The sequence below is a fragment of the Heptranchias perlo genome, chromosome 4 (genome assembly GCF_035084215.1).
Source record: "Heptranchias perlo isolate sHepPer1 chromosome 4, sHepPer1.hap1, whole genome shotgun sequence".
Classification (NCBI taxonomy): domain Eukaryota; kingdom Metazoa; phylum Chordata; class Chondrichthyes; order Hexanchiformes; family Hexanchidae; genus Heptranchias; species Heptranchias perlo.
The window spans coordinates 40,378,406-40,395,291 of record NC_090328.1 but is presented as its reverse complement, the minus strand read 5'-3'; the positions used below and the strand labels follow the sequence as shown (position 1 = coordinate 40,395,291).

The window sequence follows — 16,886 nt, the reverse complement described above, 5'->3', positions numbered from 1 at the left end:
ACCAGGTGAGTGCAGTCCCACCCAACTGGACGACAGAGGAGAGGCTTTGGAGGAGAATGGTGTCATGGGTTGCAGTCAGGTCGAGAAGGATAAGGAGGGATAGTTTGCCATTGTCACAGTCACATAGGATGCCATTTGTGACTTTGATAAGGGCCGTTTCAGTACTGTGGTAGGGGTGGAAACCTGATTGGAGGGATTCAAACATGGAGTTGCGGGAAAGATGGGCACAGATTTGGGAGGCAACAACACGTTCAAGGACTTTGGAGAGGAAAAGAAGGTTGGAGATGGGGCGGTAGTTTACAAGGACGGAGGGGTCGAGGGGTTTTTTGAGGAGAGATTTGAAGGGGAGGGGGACAATACCCGAGGACAGGGAACCGTTAACAATATCAGCTAACATGAGGTCCAGGAAGGGAAGTAGTCAACAGTTTAGTGGGAATAGGGTCCAGGGAGCAGGAGGTGGGTTTCATGGTCAAGATGAGCTCAGAGAGGGCATGAGGAGAGATAGCAGAGAAACTAGAGAAAGATGCGAGCTCAGGGCTAGGGCAGGGGGGACCGTAGAGGAAATTTGGCTTGGTGGGCTAGGGGAAGAGAAGGAAGCGGCAGAGGCAGCTGAACAGATGGTCTCAATCTTAGTTACAAAGTAGTCCATGAGCTCCTTGCACTTTTCATTGGAGGTGAGTGTGGAGGAGACACAGAGAGGGGTTTAAGAAAATGGTTATCTTTACATTCCAGGATGATCCTGGAATAGTGAGCAGTTTTGGCAGAGGAGAGATGACCCGATAGTGCTTTATGTGATCCGGCCAGATCTGGCGATGAATGGTTATACGAGTTGTCCGCCGTAAACGTTCAAGTCTGCGTCCTTTGTATAGCACATTGGTACATCAATGTGTGTCACTAGAATGCCATGCAATGAATTGTTAAGTATAGATGAGTCTATAGTGGCTCGGCCGTGTGTTTTTAAATAATCAGTAAATCTACATCCAAGTTGAGGTTTGTTTTTTTGTTAACTGATTATGTTCTATAATGAACAATACTTTGTACTCGAGAGAGACTCATTTTATTATTTTTTTACTCTTTCTTGCTTGTTGTGTTACTTTTTTGATCAACCGTTTTCAGTATTTGTATGCATGATTGATTTTAAATTTTTTTTTCAAATTTTCTTATTCTAGGGGTCCTGTCTCGAAACTGACCTTTAAAATGTTCCTGGCTGTTTTCTGCGCTCTCATTGGTGCTTTTCTGACATTTCCTGGCCTGCGGTTGGCTCAGATGCATCTGGATGCTCTGAATCTTGCAAATGAAAGGCTAATGCAGTAAGAAACTTGTAATTATTGTGGTGAAATTAATTAAGCTTTTCCATTGTAAAATTCAGAACAACTTATCCTATTGGTATGATTATCCCATTATCTACAATAATTTTGAGTCAAAGCACATTGGGGGTGCTATTCTAGATTCTGGTGTAGAATATCACTAGTAGTAAATTTATTGTTTCATTCTAGTTATATCAATATACACACTGAAGCCAAATAAGTCCGCAGACTTGTGGAAGAATTGGGACATTCCTTTTAAGATTGCATTGTGCCATTCCCGGTTTTACTATTTTGAATGTTATAAAACAGCTATCTCTTGCCATCTCTTTCTCAGTCCTTTATAATCCTGTTCATATTAGTCATGCGTTTGCATTGATCCCATGTCAAAAAAAATTATAGTTACACAATGAAGGCACAAGCCAGTTCAAAAGTCTTGAAGTTAGATTTATTTCAGTTCTCAGCACTTCTAGGGTTAGCCTTTTCAGGCACTAGTTGCAACCAGTTTCTTCACAATATTTCCACTAATTATGACTTCATAATGTATGAGTTTTGCGATAGAGTCCAGACAAGATTCAGGAAAATTATCTCCTAAAGCTGGAGAAGAGTAAAGGCAGCAGCCACCTCTTGCCTGCCTCACTGTACAAGTTCTGTGCCACCCCAATGACTTGTCTCTTTTTACAACTTACTTGGAGATAAATCAGCATGTACCATTGGAACCAACTCGCTGGTTCTAATTTTCAGAGCTCAACTTATCAGAAACGAAGTACTTGTGCTGAGGAAGAATATATGCAGATTGATCAGTAAAGAGACTGTCATTGCTGGATATGCCAACCTCTTCTCTGCAAAGTGGTGATTTTGAAGGTGAGATCTGACGGTATCACTGATGGGTAATCGACATTCTGAAACTGATGCATCAGATTTGAGTCCTCATGCAGGTATTGGATTGATGAGTCTGGAGTCGCACTCGATGGGTTAGCTGGTGCACTAGGCCCTGTGAGTGCTTTAATTTTGGTTACCAAGTGAGCTTCTTCCCCTCTACTGTTGTTGTTAGATGAACCCTTGATAATATTTAAGCTCCATGAAAGGTGAATGTTATTGCTTTTCTTTACATTCTCCAAAACATCAGTGAACTCCAGGCCCGTAATGGATATTAGAAACCTGAACAAGTTTCTTGAACAGAAATTCAGTCACTGTTATTCAGTCTATCTCTTGAGGACTAGTTGTACGTCCAAGATCTCAACCTCAATTCAGGGAGAACTTCTAAAGGCTGGCCACCTATTACCAGTTCAAATTGTTCTTTTTCATATTAAGCTCACTCAAGTTTCACCACATGCTGAATAATTTGGTGTATCCTTATTCTTGGAAGACTGAGTAATCAGATTATCTTAACAAGAGAGAGGCAGGAAGGTGGTCAAGAACATACTGCTCGAGATCAAGGAGCTGATATGCTCCTGTTGAACATAAGAACTTCATAGATGCCATGCTTCAGACACACTGTGCATCTCCTCCTGAAGAATATTTTTTGGATATCAAGAAACTTGTGTACCATCACTATCCACATGCTGCAAATCTGAAAAACATGCATTTACTTTTGCCTTTTGTCCCCTAGCAATCTCTCTGTGCATGTAGCAATATTCCCTTTAAAACAAGGTGCTTATTTTCCATAACCACTTTCTTATTTGGCAGCTCATCAGGCACCTTCTGAAAATCTATATGTGCAATATCAGCCATGTTCCCTTTATCTCTACAACAACTTGCATTTATGTAGTGTCTTTAATGTAGAAAAAAAATCCCACGGTGCATCATAGTGGCGAGAGGGGAAAAAATAAATTGATTTCCTCAAAAACTTCAATTCAGTGAGTAAAACATGGCCTGCCATTTACAAATCCATGTTGCCTGTCCCTGATTAACTATATTATGGACTCTAGACGTTTACTTACAACTGAAAATGGGCCTACAATTTTCTGGCAGATCTTTTTCCCCTTTCTTAATCAAGGGTGTAACATTTGCCACCCTCCAGTCCACTGGCACAATTCTTGTTTCCAAAGATTTTTGGTTAATTATGCTTAGTGTCTCTGCTATCTCTTTCCCATCTTTTGTATTTTTGGATGCCTACCATTTGAGCCAGTGACTTTTCAAATTTTAGCCCCATTAAAGCCTTCTGTATTCCTCCAGTTCCACTTTCACATTCCTTTGTCGGCACTGAAGCAAAATAGTAATTAAACATCTCCACTATTCCCTCACTCTTTAGCATAAAGTAGCCCCTTTGTCTCCCTAGTGATTTCACCCTATCTTTAACTATCCTTTTGCTCGTGCCTGTAAAATTCCTTGATGTTTCCTTTTATGCTGACTGCCACTTCAACTTTTATGCCACTGTCATTCTTCTTAATCTCCCCCTTGCTTCTTTTCTGTGATTTTTATATTTCATCGTTTTTTTTAATATTCTCCTTATAGTCATCACATGCCTCTTTATATACCTAATTTTTGCTGAAACCTTGCAATTTATCCAAGGAATTCCAGGTTTGACCACTAGCAGGAATATATTTAATCTGTATCTTACTCATCTTATACTTGGATATCTCACACTGTTGTTCTCTTGTTTGATTGGGCAAAAAAATTGCAAATCAACTAATCTTCCACTGAAATTAGCTAATTTCCAGTCTATATCTTTACTGTGGACATCTCTTTTTCTTTATCTCTTTTCAGTGTGTTCCTTATTAGGTTATGGGCACACTTTCCTAAGGGCTCCACTGCTTTCTGATTGCTTTCTTGTCTAATTTTGTTACCCAGGATCAGATCTAGTACTGGTCCTCCCTTGTTGACCACGCAACATATTGATTAAGGGAATGGTCCTGTGTGTATCATAGAAACCCCTCCCCACTTTGACCGCAAACTTTTGTCTCATCCCAATCCCAATAGTTGAAGTCCCAATAATTAGAACTCTTGTTACTGCATACCTCTTTAAATTGTCTACAAACCTCGTCCTTAATTTCTTTTCCACTATTTGGTGGTCTATATTGTAGTACCAATATAGTATCAGATTCCTTATTATTTCTGAACTCAACCCAGACAGACTGTGCCTAAGTCTTACAATTGATCAAAGCCTTCCTTTCTATCGTAATTGTGTCCTTTATGTGTAAGGCCTCCTCTTCCTTTCTTTTCCTTCTCTCGCTCCTGCAAATGGTACAGATGGGAATATTTAGTTCAGAGCCAAGTTTTTATCAAGACTACAATATCAATGTCCCTCCATTCTAATTAGTGTCCCCAGTTTCCAGACTTTATTTCTAACCCTTTGCACACTCAAATATATTCTTCTTTCCTTCACTGTCTTCCTTCTTAAGTATGTCACTGTATCCCTCTCTTGAGCTTACTATTTTTTACAAAGAATGTACAGCACAGAAACAGGCCATTAGGCCCAACAGGTCCATGCCGGTCCATATTTTAAATGGCTCTGATTTCTCACCATACTTATTCTAAGCGCTGTCCTGTTTCCATATAATTTGCCCTTCCGCTGCTTCATTAGTTTAAATCTTTCTCACTCTGTTAGGATATTGGTACGAGTTTAGTTTAAGTGAAGCCCATCCCATCCCATCGAGCATTCTGTCAAGATCCCCTCATCAGAAAGCTCACTTTGAACCCCTCCATGCTCTCCAATTGGGAGCTGCGGTACGAGCATCAGAGTGAGGAACAACTAGAGCGCAACTGACTTACAGAGCAAGTTTGGTTTTTAACGTGAACTCAGTGGAGAGCAAGAGCACAGCTGACCCATCAGGCTACGGTCAAGTACAAGATGATTGGGTCTGATATCCATTTCCTGTACCTAAATGAATGGAAAAAAAGAAGAAAGAATCTACATTTATACAGTGGCTTTCACGTCCTTGGGACATTCCAGAGAGCTTCATAGTCAATGATGTACTTTTGAAGTGTAGTCGCACCTGTAATGTAGGCAAACACAATAGCCATTTTCCCCCAGCAAGGTCCCACAAACGGTAGTGAGATAACTGACTAGATAATCTGTTTTAGTGGTGTCAATTGAGGAACATTGGAAGAACTCCCCTGCTTTTCGAATAGTGCTATGGTATAAGTATCAGCCTAGATCAAATGCTCAAGTGGGTTTTGAACCCATGACCTTCTGACTCAGAACTGAGAGTGATACCACCGAGCTACGGCTAAATGAAGGAGGGATGCAAAATGTATTTTTTAGGGCAATCACAAAAAATGCAGAATTTTACTTCACAGTTCCCACTCCATTTGGAGGAGATCCAATCATCCATATTATCAGCTAAAGGGATTGTAAGAGAGTCAAAAGTTTCTATGCAAGTGTACTTTGTCAAAATTGCCCAGCATCCTGGGATGCCTGGTTTGTTAAATTGTAAATAGCTTTAAGTTAAAGGTCATTCTTTATCAGCCACAATTAAGTAGCTGTATGATATCTGTCAAAAATGCTATCCTGGCTGATCAAAATGTTTAATAATAAGATGCCTGATTAACCATGTGCTTTGTTTGGGTTTCCTGACTTGTAGGACTCTGCTTCATATAAATTTCCTGTCACCATTAATTATGGTACTCCTGTGGGTGAAACCTATTACAAAGGACTATATCATGAATCCACCACTCGGTAAAGAAAGTATTCCTTTGTAAGTATATTTGTTTGATGAAGAACCTACTTGCATAACAAATTGCATTCAGTTCACTTTAGAGTGTGATCTTCTGTGGTTTGCTCCAGTTTGGCTTATTGGGGTAGGTGGGACAGCTTTAATTACCAATCCATATCTGTTGAGCTTTACTTCTCAACAGAAAACCAGAAGAATTTAACATTCAGCATTTAAACCAGTGTGATGCAAATCTCCTGATCTGTAGCTCTGACATGATTCAGTATTCAAATAGATGTATGAGCTTTTATGCTAAGTTAAGGTCAGGCTGGTTAACTACATGCTGATTATGCTGAGAACTTCAGTGTAAATTATTTGCATGTTGCAACCACAGTGTAAACTCAGCTGAAGATTTATTTAATTTCCTCCCATTTAAACAGGGAGGGAGCAAATTCAACCTCAATGAGTCATCATAATTTAGTGGCTACAGTAGAGGAAAAAAGAGTCCCACATTGTTTTAAAAACATTCTCATTTTAATATTTATTTGACCTATCATTAGATTTTAAATACAGCTAAAGAGTTTTTTCAGATATAAATTTAGCTTCACATCCTTGAGACATGCAATCAAAATAATTTCTTTTATCTATGTAGAATGCAGGCAGAACGTTAACCAAATTGGATAACAATTTGGGATAAGTAAGGTAGAATGTTGAGAGGTTGGGAAATTGCATATGTGTTGAATTAATTCTTCATATCAGTCTTCATGAATAGAAAATTGTAAATCTAGTTAAAACAAGCTTTAGAATCTATAAGAAGTAGAGGTCAGTAAACATATATATTACAGAAACTTAAAGCATTAAGTTTTAACCATTTACATGGACCAGATCAGGTACAGGGGTGTCCAAGACATGGCCTGTGAGCCAATTGTGGCCCATGAGGTCTTTTTGATCCAGAACCAAAATGGTTTCTCAATGACCGAGTACTAATCAGGAATAGACTTCGGTCAAAAGCAGACAAGGTTAAGGGGCGATTTGATAGAGGTGTTCAAAACCATGTCCGGTTTTGACAGAGTAAATAGGGAGAAACCATTTCCAGTGGCAGACGGGTCAGTAACCAGACAACACAGATTTAAGGTGATCGGCAAAAGAACCAGAAGCGACATGAGGAAACAATTTTTTACGCAGCGAGTTGTAATGATCTGGAATGCACTGTCTGAAAAGGTGATTCAGTAGTAACTTTCAAAAGGGAATTGGATAAATTCTTGTAGGGAAAAGATTTACAGGGCTATGGGGAAAGAACGGGACTGGGACTAAATGGATAGCACTTTCAAAGAGCCGGCCCAGGCACGATGGACGAAATGGCCTCCTCCTGTGCTGTACCTACTATAATGCTATGAACTCTTGTCATTTGACTACCGGTGAAGAGAAATAGGCAAATAACTGCTCAAGAATTGAAGGTTATAGGAATAACTTTAGGTGGTGATTGGATATTGTCTGTATGAACTTCAAAGAACTATGTAGGAATGCCCAGTTTTAAAATAGACTAAAGTAATTTGATTTGTTCTGAACGATTCCAGTCCTGGATTTCCTTTTAGTCTTTTGTTTGAAAAATATTTTTGTTAAATGATTTACAGAATGTCAGAGACTACATATGACTCATTGCGATTGTGGATTATTATCCTGCTCTGTGTTCTCCGACTGGCCTTAATTCGCCAGCATCTGCAAGCGTACCTAAACTTGGCGCAGAAGGGTGTGGAGCAAATGAAGAAGGAGGCGGGGCGAATCAGTACGAAGGATCTGCAAAAAATGGTAAGAGAATGAGGTCAGAAAAGTGGAATGCATAAATACCAAAAGTATTAAGGTGAATGAGAGCAGCTAGAAATTGCACAAAAGGATGAGGTGGAAAAGAAAGTGGGGTCTGTTCGTGCTTGAGAATTGTGGTGTTGTAGGGAGAAGGCTGGGCAGGAGATTTGAGAAAAAACTAGGCATCGTAGTAGTGTTAAATTCATAGGAGGGCAGAAAGTGGATGTTTTGATTTGATTTGAACATGATCATATTGTGCATGTACAGTATCACAGTTATACTACAGTAGAGCATTGGAAAGATGCTCCATGCATTAGGTTTTGATCTCCGACAGGAAGGAAATTACGTGACAAAATAAGTGGGAAAACACAAGACCTGGGACTCAATTTTAAACTTCAATTGCGGGTGCGATGTCCCCACGATCTTCCCCTCTTATTCCCTCCCCCCTCCCCGATCTTCCCCTCTAATTCCTCCCCCCCGCGATCTTCCCCTCAAATTCCTCCCCCCCGCGATCTTCCCCTCTTATTCCTCCCCCCCGCGATCTTCCCCTCTAATTCCTCCCCCCCGCGATCTTCCCCTCTAATTCCTCCCCCCCGCGATCTTCCCCTCTAATTCCTCCCCCCCGCGATCTTCCCCTCTAATTCCTCCCCCCCGCGATCTTCCCCTCTAATTCCTCCCCCCCGCGATCTTCCCCTCTAATTCCTCCCCCCCGCGATCTTCCCCTCTAATTCCTCCCCCCCGCGATCTTCCCCTCTAATTCCTCCCCCCCGCGATCTTCCCCTCTAATTCCTCCCCCCCGCGATCTTCCCCTCTAATTCCTCCCCCCCGCGATCTTCCCCTCCAATTCCTCCCCCCCGCGATCTTCCCCTCTAATTCCTCCCCCCGCGATCTTCCCCTCTAATTCCTCCCCCCCGCGATCTTCCCCTCTAATTCCTCCCCCCCGCGATCTTCCCCTCTAATTCCTCCCCCCCGCGATCTTCCCCTCTAATTCCTCCCCCCCGCGATCTTCCCCTCTAATTCCTCCCCCCCGCGATCTTCCCCTCTAATTCCTCCCCCCCCGCGATCTTCCCCTCTTATTCCTCCCCCCCGCGATCTTCCCCTCTTATTCCTCCCCCCCGCGATCTTCCCCTCTTATTCCTCCCCCCCGCGATCTTCCCCTCTAATTCCTCCCCCCCGCGATCTTCCCCTCTAATTCCTCCCTCCCGCGATCTTCCCCTCTAATTCCTCCCCCCCGCGATCTTCCCCTCTTATTCCTCCCCCCCGCGATCTTCCCCTCTAATTCCTCCCCCCCGCGATCTTCCCCTCTAATTCCTCCCCCCCGCGATCTTCCCCTCCAATTCCTCCCCCCCGCGATCTTCCCCTCCAATTCCTCCCCCCCGCGATCTTCCCCTCTAATTCCTCCCCCCCGCGATCTTCCCCTCTAATTCCTCCCCCCCGCGATCTTCCCCTCTAATTCCTCCCCCCCGCGATCTTCCCCTCCAATTCCTCCCCCCACGATCTTCCCCTCTTATTGCTCCCCCCCGCGATCTTCCCCTCTAATTCCTCCCCCCCGCGATCTTCCCCCCCTTATTCCTCCCCCCCGCGATCTTCCCCCCTTATTCCTCCCCCCCGCGATCTTCCCCACTGATATTCCCACCCCCCGCAATCTTCCCCTCTGAAACTCCCCCCCCCCCCCCCCCCCCCCCCCCGCAATCTACCCCTCTGAAACTCCCCCCCCCCCCACGCGATCTCGATCTCTCCCTCTCTCTCTTTCTCCCCCCACCCCCCCCCCCCCGTAAGTTTTTTTTAATCCGGGTTTGCCACGCGCACCTTCACCACCCCCCCCCCCACCTAGCTGCCGACCTGCCACAATTTAAAAATTGAGCCCCTGGTGTTTCTCACCCACCTCGACCCTTCCCACCTTGAATGAAAAGCAGTACAGTGGGAAAAAGATACATCTGTAAATATTTTGTTGTTCACTAATCGATTATTACCTTTTAATAAATTTTGATTCTATTTTCATGAATAAGGCATATGTTGCAGAAGTCCCCTAAAACTGTATGGTAGCCTAGTGAGGAGCTTGATTTGTGGGTGAGAGAGGCAGAAAACTGCAGAACACTCTGCTCCGAACCAGGTGCCGACTGAGTTTTTTGAGGTGGTGGGGGGTATGAGCCATTCTAGTGACCTAGTTATTGATGCAGTTTCCCCTTTTATCGGTTTTCTTGACAAGTGCCCGGCCCAAAAGAGAATGCAGTCGCAAGTGCACTTAGAATTTCAGAAAAGTTTTCAAGAATAAGAAAGAGCAAAGTTATTACAGTCAGATGCCACATGGATCCTGAATAAACAAGTTATCGGGACACAATATGGAAAGGCTGGTGTAAAACTGGCATATTAATACTCTGTACTCATTGTGAATTTTGAGAGGATAGGCAAGAGCTTGGATATAGCAAGAGCTTAGAATAAGGGAATAGCTGTGAGATGGGGCTCATTAAAGTACTTGTAATTTTACCAGGGCATTTAAGCAATAAATGTGTACATTGCAACATACCTAATAACATTTTAGTAAAAACAAGTTTTGGCTGCTCAGTTTTACTTTAACCCATTTGCTAGGAATAGAACTCGAAAAGCAGGTGTTTCGAAGATTTGCTTTTGTTTTTAAAGCAAGCAGCCTATTGAGGTAGATAAAGTAACTATTTTTTCTCTGCTTAAAGGTTGCCCGGGTTTTCTATTATCTTTGTGTGATTGCACTTCAGTATGTGGCACCTATGATTATGCTTCTTCATACAACACTGCTTTTAAAAACTCTGGGTGAGTGCAAATTGTCAGTTCATTTTCTATTCAACTTATATTTTTCTTGCATTAATCTGTATAAAATACTGTTCAATCACAATTCTCAGGAATTCTGTTCCTTTGATGGTTTGGTGGTCCAGACAGCACCTGGTTCGGTGTTTAGCCACACAGACCATAATGTCCCAGGTTTGATTCCTGACCTCAGCCAGTGCAGTGCTTAGTGGACTGCAACTGGCCTCAATGCCACTAAGGAGGAAAAATCAGAAAGAATTTATGCTTCTGTTCGCTACTCAGTGATCCCTGTTGAAAAGTATGTGCACGTGGACATCAAGAAAGAACCCTATTGCGCTTGCCCAGGATGCCACCATGGAGAATAGCCTACCGGCACTCATTGTGTTGGCTTACACATGAAGAATTGCCACTTGGGCATGGTATTGGGAGGGCTGCCAGCACCCATGGAAATGTACTCCGTTAAACTGGCACCATCCAGAGAGAAATGAAAATTGGGGATCAGGGGGAGGGGAGCGCCAAAAATATCTGTCTGATCATTTCTGGTGTAGGCTATTCAGTTCAGTTCAAATCTACAGTGTGTTTTGTTTCAGGCAAGCTGTATAAATCTTTAAAAATTACATGCAAAGCAGTTGCTACTAGTTCTTCTTTTGTTAATGGCCTTTAATGTGTTTAAATAGTTAAGAGTTGTTCTATGTAGTAAAGTTAAAAAATATTGGAAAAGACTTTTTAAGGATGTTTGCTCCATTGCTGCTGAGCATATGAGAGTGCCCTCTGTTGGCTGGTTGCATGTCCAATTTCTCATAACTGCAATAATGCTTGTTCTTACCTAAGTTTGACTTCCTATTCATAATCTTGCTCTCTTTCTGAATAAAGTGTGATTCAGTGAAATGCAAGATAGCTGCTAGTAACACAATTCTACTCTTGAGACTGATCTTAAATTGGACTTCTAGTACAATCTTATTGCATTTCTAAATCGTGCATCTCAATAAATCCAGCATGCCTGCCAGTGGAATTTTATTTGTGATTTTGAATAGTTCTATTCTAACTGTTGTCTACCTCCAGGTTTATTTTTCAATCTTAATGAGGAAAAAATGCAAGGGTTTTATTATTTTTGTAAGAAAAGTGAAAAATGCATATGCATAGAGAGGGGGCAGCGGCCCCGGCACCGGGGGAGAGGGCGCAGAGTTAGTGATTGAAACAGAGACCATGTCAACTGTTAAGAATCGGTTAGATAGGTGGTTGTAGGAAAGGAGAATAAATGGATATGGAAACAAGTTGGGCACATGGGATTAGGACTACTGCTTGCATGTAGGATAAATACCAACATGGATTGGTTGGATTAAATGTTTCCATGTCGTAATTCTATATAAGTTGTGAACTCACGTGAGACTGGTTGATTGTGGGAGTGTTGGATGGCCTGCCAATGAAGTAGTAGTCGGATGGCCTGCCAATGAAGTAGTAGAGCCTCCCTTTTCAATAAAATGGTGACCAAGTTAAATCTTAAGCCTATCTGCCACTCGAATCCCTATGTCAGAATTGTGACAGTTTTAATCTGGTGTGTTGGCTCATCAGAAGGATTTCATTTTGGGGTGGGGAAGTTAGGGGAAAGAAAAACTTGCTGCACTCCAGATGTGCATTGAGCCATGTGTTTTGTTTCCATTAATAGGGAAATAACCTTTTTCCTTCCCTTTATTGTTGAAAGATATAAGAATGTCCTTTTTAATAGGTATGATACAGATTTGCAAATCAAGCTTAAGAAACTGATTGACAACTGGTGTTTCATTATCTTACTTGAAACAGGTAACCAGTCCTGGGGAGTCCTGTCAGAATCTTCCTATGTGTCTCCTACGGAGATCGTTGAAGCCTCCAATTCTGTCAACTCAGCTACCCTCGTAGCTAATGAAAACAAGAAGCTAACGGTTGCACAGTTAACGATGGCACTGGGTGGCCTGCAGAACGTTTTTACTCCTTTACTCTTTCGCGGCCTGCTCTCCTTTCTAACCTGGTGGATTGCAGCTTGCCTGTTCTCCACAAGTCTTTTTGGTCTTTTCTATCATCAGTACCTGACCGTCGCGTAAGTGACTAGCATAATAAAGCTGAACTTCAAAATACTCCTCTAGATCTGAACCTAAAATCAAAGCCACTTTTTTGGGGTTGGAACAAAAGGAAAACTTTAAACCATTGTGGAAACAGCATATCGTTAAAATGCAGAGCACAGACCAACCTGCTCATTTCAAATGCTTCCTCTGGTTCTCAGGGTGAATAAATGTCTTAACAATTTGAAAACTAAAAGCAGGGATGATGTCATGTTTCTAATTCCATGGATAGGTCATTTATCACTGGTCTTTGATGGAACTTTAGGATTACTGGAGGTTATCAACAAAAGATAATTTGCCCTAATTGGTTGGTGAACCAGCAGGCCAGAGGTAATGGTATAACCATGAATAGGATTAAACTCTGATAGTCTTAAGTCCCCATCTCCACTTGTAAATTTGCATTTGCTGTTAAATTACAGCTCATCTGAATTTTAAGTGCAGTCAAAATTTAGCAAAGGAATAGAAATGCACCATGAAGAAACCATTTTAGAATTAGCTTTCCAAAATGCCAGTCTGGCTAATGTACAGTTTGATTTGAATCTCAACATTTTTTGTTGACCCTCAGTTTTTCCCAGCATACATGCTGTACATTAACTTGATCCTGTTTCTTCTTTGCAGATGCATAGTTTTGCAAACAGAGAAAATAGGGAAGGGAGTTCGTTCTTTTCCCCTTTTTTTCCCCCCTCAAGTGCATATGGGGCCTTAAACTGCTAGTTTACCAGTTCTAACCCCACAGGGATTTTGAATATAACATTGAGGATCGACTTTTAAATGGTTGTAAATTTTGAGCTAGTGATGTTAAGCAAATCTAGTTTGAACAACAAAAAAAGGTATTGACAGATTTCTTGGCAGTAACTGAGCCATATGTTAAAATGAGTTGTGTTTATTCTACTGTTGGGCAATCCAGCATTTTTCACTGTGAAGAAGTCTTTGCAGCTGGAATATGAATATAACTACTGTATATTACAGTAAAGCTTAAATATTTCAGATTTTTTGGGGAACAAATTACTTTGACGTTGTGGCTGTTGCTGTAAGAGACTTGTCACGTTACTTGAGGTGAGGCATTAGGAGGGTGAATTTTTTTTTAAATATTGTTTTTGCATTGTCCAAAAAGCCCTGCAGTACTATGGAACTCTGATACTCTGGCTGTCTCAGCGGAGGAAGCATGTTTTTATAAAGCACGTCAGGTATAACTGCATTAAGTGGAAAAATTACTGTCCCCAATCTTTACAACTCTCAAATCCAGTGAATGAAACGTCATTTGCTTTCTGTTGGATTTATTTTTCTTTGTTTGATGCTGCAGCATCTTAACTTTTCCATAATAAAATCTGCTGCTGAATTCTGATTTTCATTGTAGTCAGAAAGCCACAACAACACAAATTAAATGTTTAAAATCTCTGTTTAATGCACTTCAACATCAGTAACAACACCTTGCAGTTAAATAGCTCTTTTCATATAACAAAACACCACAAAGGGCTTTTACCAGGGGATCGGATGAGACTAAGCAGGAAGTGGGAGAAAAGTTTATTAAACAGGTTCCATAAGATAAAAGGCTAGTATGATTAAAACCTTCTTCACTAGCTATTTTAATGGTGAACCTCTAACATTTCCATCAAGATTTTAACATTTTAGAAACAGTAAAAAGATAAGACAACAGGTACTTTGGGGAAAAAAAACATTTTAAACTACATTTCAAGATGTTTTAATAATCAATAGTCTATAAAAGCTGATGATTGCACTACCCCAGTATTATGTTGAATTTCTGTACTTGATGTAGGAAATTTTAACGTATTAAGAGTATCCTCAAGAAAATCTAATGTGCCAAGCAGTTTTTTTCCCCTTTTTGTTTTTGTTGTTCCTTATCATATTTTATTTACCTTGTATATTTGTTGCAGAGCAACATCTGTTCTTGTGGACCAATTAAATGCAATGAGTTTAGGAAAAATGTGTAACTTCACATTTCACTTGTAATCAATTGATAGAAATGCTACACACGATTAAATAGTCCTCCGGCTATAGATTTTAATCCAGTTTGCTAAGGACATGCAAATAACAAATTAATTTCAAGCTTCCAATAATCCTATTGGATTTTGTCATTTAAACTACAAAATTGTGTATAGCATCTTCGAACAATTCTGTTTACGGCAAATCATAATCTGGTCAAAATGTAGTTCCATCCATATTTTTCCAATGCAAGTTCTTTTGATATACCATCGGCCACCAATGGTAGAAATCTCTATCCATTTTAAACAATGCTTCCTTTGAACGGCAAGTTCAATTTCTCATCTAACTTTTTTTGTGTAAGTGAAGTGCATTTACAGTAGATGCAAATGAAATAATGAAAACTTATCAGACAAGTAATATTGAAATCTAGTTTATAAAATGAAATGCCAGAAACAAAGTAAGTAAACTTATTTGACCGTTTATAATGAGACCTGTCAACTTATTAAACTATTAATACCCAGTTGTAATAGCTGCTAAATTGTATACAGTTGTGTGTTCCTAAGCAAATAAAATTGGACCTTTCATGTTCCTTGCCTATGTAATAACATCTTCCTCTGTGAATGTTACTGTTTTACTGACATCGTAAGTTTGAAGATAGTATGATTGGATAGCTCTTTTAAACAGCCGGCACATGCACAATGGGCCGAATGCCCTCCTTCTGTGCTGTATCATTCTGTGATTTTATGATCATTTTAATGGAATTGTGCCAAACTTGAAATCAGAATTGTCAGAAATTTGAATTGGCCTGTACTTGAATTGATTTAATTGTTTATCATTACAAATTGATCTCTATGGACAAAATTATATAGTTATTTATCAGTCTCTGTTTCGCACCATAATGCAGAAAGACAGAAGTAATATAATAGTAAATCTTTGTAGGCATTACTAGCGAGACAGTAAAAAATGGTTAATCCAATAATTCTTCTTTCAAAAAGCTATGGACAGATGTAGTTTGCTTCAGTTCATCTTCTCAGATTATGAATTATCCAGTGCTAGCTGAAGTCAGCATTGAGCATTGTCACAGTACTGTGGGAAAGCTTATATTATTGTTTATCATTACCTCTAGTTGAAGGGGCATTGGGTATTAGATGGCCAAGGTACTTAATAACAATGTTCAATTTAGTGCAGATACTAAATGGGGGAAATGACCTTATTCAACCACGCCAGCATTGATCTCTTCTCCACCCAATTTTGAGAAACTGCAGTTTAACTTTAACAAGTAGGGCATTGGAAAGTGGGGGGGGGGGAGGGGGGGGCATAAAGTAAAACAAGGCAATTGTTTCCCAACTTTATCTAAGACACTCCTACCCCCAATCAAGGTGGATATTTTAGTTATTATTGGTAAAGTACCTTGCACAGTGTGACCATGCAAAGGTGAAATCCCATCTGCACAATTGTAGATGAGATGGAATTAGTAGGTCGTCGAGGTAACTTGTAATTTAACAAGGACTATATAGTCCATGAAGAGTATTAAGGACTATAAATCTCACATTTCATGTACACTGAGATTCAGTATCATGGGGATGATTTTAATGTCAGTGAAGTCAAAATCCTGGGAGAGCATTTGAACATTTATAATTCTGATTCATAGTCCTAAAGTTGGTGCATCAAACATAAATATGTAATCAGGTAATCTGTGGCACATGATTAATTATCCATAACCAACAGTAAATGTCTGAGGCCTTTCTAAAGAATTGTACAGTTACACTTGATGTTTGGTTAGTGCAGTATTGCACTCCAAGGGCTTGTAGCCCTTTTTAAAATAAATCACTGTTATTGATTTGAATACAGCAGGGTATTTTATTTCTGGTGCATATGTGGGTGGCTTTTGCTTGGTATGATAACGATATATGTTGCAGTAAAACTAGTGTAAATTGGTCACCTTAGAGACTATACTAAACTGGTTGCTTAAAATAGATGGTCTTTGAACATAGGTAATATACTTTAGATTTATACTCTAAATCCAACCAAAATGATGCATGTAAATAATCATTTTATTTAATGCAGCTTCATAATTCAATTTACTTCTATTATATTGGGAGTATGGTATTGTAGTGGTTATTTGACTGGACTAGTAATCACGAAACCTGGACTAATCCAAAGAATATAAATCCAAATCCTAGCATGGCACTTTGAGAATTGAATTCAATTTTTAAAATATCTGGAAATAAAAAACTGGTACCAGTTAAAGTGTCCATGAAGTTGTCAGATTTTTGTAAAAACCCAACTGGTTCACTAATGTCCTTTAGGGAAAGAAACCTGGCATCCACCTTGTCTGGCCTATTTGTGACTCCAGTCCCGCA

At 40.4% G+C, this 16,886-nt stretch overlaps 1 protein-coding gene across 3 annotated transcripts in view; it reads left to right on the top strand.

Annotated features, from left to right (window-relative positions):
• The window catches only part of tmem161b (transmembrane protein 161B), a 68,297-nt gene extending 51,928 nt beyond the window's left edge, over positions 1 to 16,369 (top strand). For all 3 annotated transcript variants that reach the window (XM_067982810.1, XM_067982812.1, XM_067982811.1), the window contains 5 exons: positions 1,170 to 1,310; positions 5,831 to 5,944; positions 7,534 to 7,708; positions 10,393 to 10,489; positions 12,284 to 16,369. In XM_067982810.1, the coding sequence (XP_067838911.1) occupies positions 1,170 to 1,310; positions 5,831 to 5,944; positions 7,534 to 7,708; positions 10,393 to 10,489; positions 12,284 to 12,561 (805 nt within the window). In that variant the 3' untranslated portion in view covers positions 12,562 to 16,369. The remainder of the gene's footprint in view (positions 1 to 1,169; positions 1,311 to 5,830; positions 5,945 to 7,533; positions 7,709 to 10,392; positions 10,490 to 12,283) is intronic.
• The last annotated feature ends 517 nt before the right edge of the window (positions 16,370 to 16,886 follow it).